At 39.8% G+C, this 7,059-nt stretch overlaps 1 protein-coding gene across 2 annotated transcripts in view; it reads right to left on the bottom strand.

Annotated features, from left to right (window-relative positions):
- The window catches only part of LOC109833833 (methylmalonate-semialdehyde dehydrogenase [acylating], mitochondrial-like), a 17,003-nt gene extending 10,091 nt beyond the window's left edge, over window positions 1–6,912 (bottom strand). Inside the window, exons 1-3 of one of the 2 annotated variants that reach the window (XM_020401659.1) lie at window positions 6,779–6,912; window positions 6,560–6,702; window positions 6,310–6,471 (exon numbers count right to left, since the gene is read on the bottom strand). In XM_020401659.1, the coding sequence (XP_020257248.1) occupies window positions 6,310–6,471; window positions 6,560–6,702; window positions 6,779–6,806 (333 nt within the window). In that variant the 5' untranslated portion in view covers window positions 6,807–6,912. The remainder of the gene's footprint in view (window positions 1–6,309; window positions 6,472–6,559; window positions 6,703–6,778) is intronic. The other variant, XM_020401658.1, reaches the window with a different exon arrangement.

Raw genomic sequence — 7,059 nt, 5'->3', positions numbered from 1 at the left:
ACGCATTTACAGGCTCTGTCGTTGAGTGCGGTCGACTGTGGCAGTCGACCGCGTATCGGGTCAGGCCCAGTTTGAGTTTCATGTTCTAATTTGGATTTTGGTGTTTGTATAAATACCAATATACGTTCTAGGGTTTCTTAAGACAAGAGTTTGGGATATTTGGAGCACAGAAAAGAAGTATTTTCTGAGCTATTTGATTAAGGTTTATTTGGAGAGATTAAGAGTTTTGTTGGTGAGATTAGTTTGTTCCTTCGAGTGATTTGTAATCTTAAGTTGTACTCTTATTCTCTATTAGTAAAAACTCCATCCCCTTCTTGCTCCGTGGACGTAGGACGTAGGTAATTGCCGAACCACGTTAAAATTGGTGTTTTGTTTGTGCATTGATTTTGGTTGGTTTTTGGCCCTCTTTGATCAGCGTTTGGTTTGATTCCTCGACATGGTTTTTTGCCCAACACTAGATGCCAAGAACATGTCAGGACGTTTCTTAGTGTAGTGTATGAAAACCGCAGCACACATGATCAATCGGCTACCACAACCGAAATTGAAGTTCATGTCACTCTTTCTGAACCTATGAAATATCAAGCCAAGAGTAAGTCATTTCAGAGCTTTAGGTTGTGTATGTTATATTTTGTGCCTGATCACTGACGCCGCAAGTTCGACAAAAAAGCCATAAGCATTTTTGTGGGGTACGACATTGAAAGAAAAGGATGGAGATGATGTGGTCTCATAACCAGACGGTGCTACACATCAAGAAATATTGTGTTTGACGAAGCCTCATGTTAGTGGACTTCACAAAAAATTGTTCTCCCGGATTCCAATGATCTAGAGGATCAACTACAAGAGAAGTTGGGGGAGCTAAGTTAAGAAGACGAATCACAACAATCAAATAAGACAGAACCAAGTTCTTCTATATCCTCGAAGAAGAAAAATCCATAAAAGACCAGTGTTCATCAGACAACACCAGAAGAGGAGCGCCTGAGCCAGATCGAAGATATTGATGAAGAACCCGGCTGGATAGGTTCGAAATTCAACTAGACAAAGGAAAACAAATCTGAAGTACTCTAATGTTGTCCTGATAAAAAACGTGAAGGAGTCATCCACTTTCAAGGAAGCATATGGGCATGACAAACGGAGACAAGTGTTGAAAGAAGAAATCCAAGCACTGAAAAAAATTTAGAGTTCTTGAACACACGTATAGAGAAATCGGTGTCGAAGAGGAGTGTTAAATGGGTAAGCACCAACCAATGTGTAAAATCAAGGTAGGTGCAATAGTAACCTCTCACCTACTCTAAATAGTATACACCTACCATGATCAATCCTCTATAAAAGGGGATCCCAAGCAAGTGAAATAAAAGTCAAAGAGAGAGGAAGCTCGTGGATCCCAGTAGCAAGCAAAATAAAGAGAAGTATATAAGAGAGAGAAACGGAAAAATAAAGAGTGGTTCGCTGAGAAGAGTGCAGCAGTATAGTAGTGTGTGTGAAGATGAGAAAGAAGAGAGTAATTTCACGCACACACTAAAGAGATTCATTCATTACTTAAATAGATAACAGCAGCAACAATTCAGTTAACAATTCAGTTAACAATTCAGTTAACAATCCACTAACAACCCACTAAAGAGATAAACTCCTAATAACTATTAACTACCCGATACCTACTAAATATCTTAACATCCCCCCTTAAACTGATTTCTGCAGAAAACAGTTTAGGAGAAAACAAGTAAATCAGAATTTCAGTCTCCTGAGCATGTCTTCCCTTGAACATCATGCAACGAACACATTCCAAGCAAACTTCTGAGATGCTCGAACAACGGTTGCTTGAGAGGTTTAGTCATAATATCAGCAATTTGAACCTCACTCCTGCAATATTCTAATTTAATCACATTCTCTTGACATAAATCACGTAGGAAATGGTACCGAACATCAATGTGTTTGCTCTTCCCGTGTAAAACTGGATTCCTTGAAAGCTTGATGGCAGAGACATTATCACAATAGATTGTTGTAGCATCTTGCTGATGATAACCAAGGGTATCCAACATTCTTCTAAGCCAAATTGCCTGGCAGGAACATGAAGCAGCTGCAACAAACTCAGCTTCCGCAGTGGATAATGTCACAATTTGCTGCTTCTTTGAGGACCATGAAATAGCACCTGAACACATTAAAAACACATCCCCTGAGGTGCTTTTACGATCATTTAAATCACCTGCATAATCACTGTCAGTATATCCGAAGAAATCTGATGTTGCACTTCTCTTGTAAAATATCCCGAAATCAACGGTGCCTTTCAAGTATCGAAAGATTCTCTTTGCTGCTTTGAAATGCATCTCAGTTGGAGCTTCCATGTATCTGCTAATTAAGCTCACAGGATGCATTATATCAGGTCGAGTGGAGGTTAAGTACATCAAGCTTCCAACCATTTGCTTAAAAAGAGTGTTGTCAACTCTCTTTCCATCAGGATCAGTACTTAACTTTAATCCAGCTTCAGCTGGTGTTCCAACAGGATTACAATTCATCATATGAAATCGTTTCAGCACCTCCTGAACATATTTCTTCTGACAAATAAAATTACCAGCTGTAGATTGTACTACTTCTATGCCAAGATAGTAGTGCATCAGCCCCAAATCACTCATGTCAAATTCCTTCATCATAGATTGTTTAAAAACATCAAACATTCGAACATCACTACCAGTGTAAATCAGATCATCAACATATAGACATACAACCAGTAGTTTACCATCATTGCCAGACTTAACATACAACGTATGTTCATATGGGCATCTCCGAAAACCTTGTTTGACCATATATGCATCTATGCGGCTATACCAAGCTCGGGGAGCTTGTTTCAGCCCATAAAGCGCTTTCTTCAATCGAAAAACTTTTCCTTCATGCCCTTGCTGCACATACCCTGGAGGTTGATCCACAAACACCTGTTCTTGCAATTCACCATGTAGAAAAGCGGATTTCACATCTAATTGAAATATACGCCAAGAGTTTTTAGCAGCAAGAGAAATTACCATCCGAATTGTGTCTAGCCTTGCAACCGGAGCAAACACTTCTTTATAATCGACTCCGTACTCTTGCTTATATCCTTTTGCTACTAAACGAGCTTTGTACTTGTCAACCTCCCCTTTTTCATTCAGTTTTGTTTTAAAAACCCACTTCACACCAATAGTTTTCTGACCTTTAGGCAGATCAGTGAGTTCCCAGGTATCATTTTTCTCAATGGATGCAATTTCAGCATCCATAGCTTTTTGCCATTTTGCATCTTTGCTTGCTTCCATAAAAGTGAGGGGAGTACAATCTGCAAATAAAGCAAAGTGAGCAAGAGTATCATCATCAGAGAGTTCATCTCCACTTACATAATCCATCATCCAGCTGGGTCGCCTCCGAATACGTTGATTATGAATCATTTGATCAGTGACACTTGGTGCAATAGTGGCTGGAGAATGCAGCTGCAGCTGATCAGCGACTCCAAGTGGAACAACAGGAGATTGAGGTTGCACTTCAATCTCATCATCAACTGCATCAATGTCAGCTGGAACTCCTTGCTGTTTTACTGTTTTTGACCAGTCCCACATCTTTTCCTCATCAAATATTACATCTCTGCTGATAATTACTTTCTCAGTAATTGGATTGAACAATTTGTATGCTTTGGAGTGTTCACTTACTCCCAGAAAAAAACACTTCAAACCCTTGTCATCAAGCTTCTTTCTCTTTTCATCTGGAATATGTGCATATGCTATGCACCCAAACACTTTAAAATGATCCACTGCTGGCTTCCGTCCTCCCCAAGCTTCCTCGGGTGTCTTATTCTTAACTGAAAAAGTAGGACACCTGTTCAAAATATGAGTGGACCACATAACAGCTTCAGGCCAAAAACGTTTTGGAACTCCTCCTTTAGCAAGCAGACTTCTAACCATGTTGAGAATAGTCCGATTCTTTCTCTCAGATACACCGTTTTGTTGCGGTGTATAGGAAGCTGTGAGTTGCCTACGAATGCCATGCTTATCACAAAAAACATCGAACTCTTTTGAGCAATACTCTCCTCCACGATCAGTTCTAAGGATCTTAATCCTCTTTCCGGTTTCAGTTTCTACAGATGCTTTGAAGGTTCTAAATGCATTAAAAGCTTCTGATTTTTCCTGCAAAATATATACCCATGCCTTTCTACTAAAATCATCAATGAAAGAAATAAAATATTTCTTTTTACCATTTGACATTGGGTTAATTGGGCCACATATGTCTGAGTGCACCAAGTCCAGCAAGTTCTGAGCTCTCCATGCCTTTCCTTTTGGAAATGGGTCGCGATGTTGCTTTCCAACTATGCACTCTTCACAGACCTTGGATGGAGTTGTGATCATGGGGAGGCCTGTCACCATCTGCTTTTGATATAGTGTCCTCAAGCCATTAAAATTAAGGTGCCCAAATCGATAATGCCACAGCCATGATGGATCATCTTCCTTGGCAACTAAACAAGCTTTAACAGTCTCAATTTTTAGTGGGAATAGCAGGTTTGAGCTCATATGTATGACAGCAATGCTGCCTCTTACAGGATCATATATCTCACAAGAACCATCCTGTATAGTGATGATATATCCCTTCTTTTGCAATTGCCCAACACTTAACAGATTAGTTTTCAAATCAGGCACATAAAACACGCTGGAAATTGTTTCAGTAAAACCATTTTTAGTTTTTATTTGAATATCTCCTTTCCCCATCACATTTAATTTAGAACAGTCACCAAAACTGATAGTGGTACGAAAATCTTCATTTAAGGATGAGAAAGAGGACTTACAGCCACTCATATGATTACTACACCCTGTGTCAACGTACCAGGTATCAAATCCAGGTTCTTTATTGGCATGAAATGCCATTAAAAGTGTTTCTTCTTCCCTTCTCTCAACAAAGTTTGATTTTTCTCCTTCTCCTTTATCTTTCGGCAGCTTCGTATAGCATTCATTGCTATAATGACCATAGTTGTGACAGCGATAACACTGGATATTCATCTTATCAGTATGTTTATAACTACCTTTTCCTTTGGCTTGAGAGCTCGGCGATGAACGATCTTCGTGCCTGAAATTCTGTTGATGTCTACCTCCATTGTGGTTGCCTCGACCTCCTCTTCCTCGTCCTCTACCACCTCTACCCCTGCCTCTTCCTCTGTAGCTTGAAAAATCATTAAAGGTAGAGGCTTTCAAAGCTTGTTCTTCAGATGTATTATTGTCAGTGGTGCTGCGATTCAGCTTCTGCTCATGCACCAGTAAAGAGCTTTGCAACTCATCGATTGACATTGTGTCAATATCATGAGATTCTTCAATGGAACACACAATATAGTCGAATTTGGGAGCCATAGATCTCAATATTTTCTCTACAACAGCACCATCTTCAATCTTCTCACCATGAATCCTCATCTTATTTGCAATCCCCGTAACTCGTCCAAAATAATCAGAGACCGACTCTCCGTTTTTCATTTGAAGAGTCTCAAAATCTCTCCTCATTGCTTGAAGATGTGCACGCTTTACTCTTGCTGAGCCTTGAAACTTCTTCTTCATAGAATCCCATATATTTTTTGATGTATTTTTCTGGAGAATAGTCTCTAGAACTTCACGATCGATTGATTGAAAAAGAAAATTCTTTGCCTTGAAATCTTTCAAACGCGATTCCTCAATTTTTGCTTTCTGGGCATCTGTCAATGCTTGATACGCTGCCTCTGTAGGTGCTGTAAAACCCTTATCAACAACCTCCCAAAGCTCTTTAGATCTGAAGAAATTCTCCATTAGCATACTCCAATGATCGTAGTGACCATCAAAGTGAGGAATTGCTGGTTGGATAAAAGAGGCTTTCTCTGTGGCCATTTGTAGAACAATTTCTACTCCTATACTCTCAGTATTTGTTTATCAGTTATCACCTCTGCAGAGGCTCTGATACCAGATGTGAAGATGAGAAAGAAGAGAGTAATTTCACGCACACACTAAAGAGATTCATTCATTACTTAAATAGATAACAGCAGCAACAATTCAGTTAACAATTCAGTTAACAATTCAGTTAACAATCCACTAACAACCCACTAAAGAGATAAACTCCTAATAACTATTAACTACCCGATACCTACTAAATATCTTAACAGTGTGTAACGTATTGAATGTTATACTACCAAAAAAATAATATATAAGATATTTCATAGTGCCCATCGCTCTTCTCAACTCAACAATTGATATCACCCCTTCACAATTCAACAATTGATATCAAGAGCCACTCTCCCAAATCAATAGAACCTAGCTACAAAGTAAATATTTTTCAGAAAAGAGTTACCATGTCTCTTCGAATGAGCTCCTGGAGCTTGAGCATAACCCGCTGCCTAGAAGTAACCGGAGTGTTCTTCCATTTGGGAAAAGCTTTCTTGGCAGCGCTGACCGCCGCTTTGAACTCTTCGTCTGTAGTCAATGGAACCCTAGAAACGACTTCTTGCGTCGCCTATTATTATTTTAAAAAAAACGCTTTTTTCAGCAAATTCAACAATAAACTGTTTGAGAAATTATAAAGAGAAAAGATCGAAGCTTACAGGATTGATAACATCGATTGAAGTCTCCGATCGGGACTCCAAGAGCTCCCCTCCGATGAGATTCCTCACTCTCGCCGGCGACGCTTCAGCGACGGTGGAGAAGCGGGAGAATCCCTGAGATTTCAATGACCGGGCGCTGGAAGCTGCATTAAAAAGCAACAGATGAACAGAAACTGGGGAAATCTTAGGGTTTTTTTTTCAAGGGATTTGATTTCTCACCGCCTCGTCGGAGCGCTGATCGGAGCATAATTTTGGGAGGGGATGAAGAAAGTGCTGACGAACAGTAGGATCTGGAGTTCTACCAATTACCCGCGTTTCGTAGATACAAGACACTGGGGTGAATGAAACTAGACATGATGATGTGGCATGTACTTACATAAATGGATGAAAAAAAGACACCTAATTACAAAACTCCTCTGCGTTTAACCAGTCACTGAACAGTAGGACCCATGCGAGGGTAGAGACTCTGCTTAATGAGGCAAATTTGGCACGAGTAGGAT

The sequence above is a fragment of the Asparagus officinalis genome, chromosome 3, assembly GCF_001876935.1.
Source record: "Asparagus officinalis chromosome 3, Aspof.V1, whole genome shotgun sequence".
Classification (NCBI taxonomy): domain Eukaryota; kingdom Viridiplantae; phylum Streptophyta; class Magnoliopsida; order Asparagales; family Asparagaceae; genus Asparagus; species Asparagus officinalis.
This window is presented reverse-complemented; position numbering and strand designations above follow the sequence as displayed.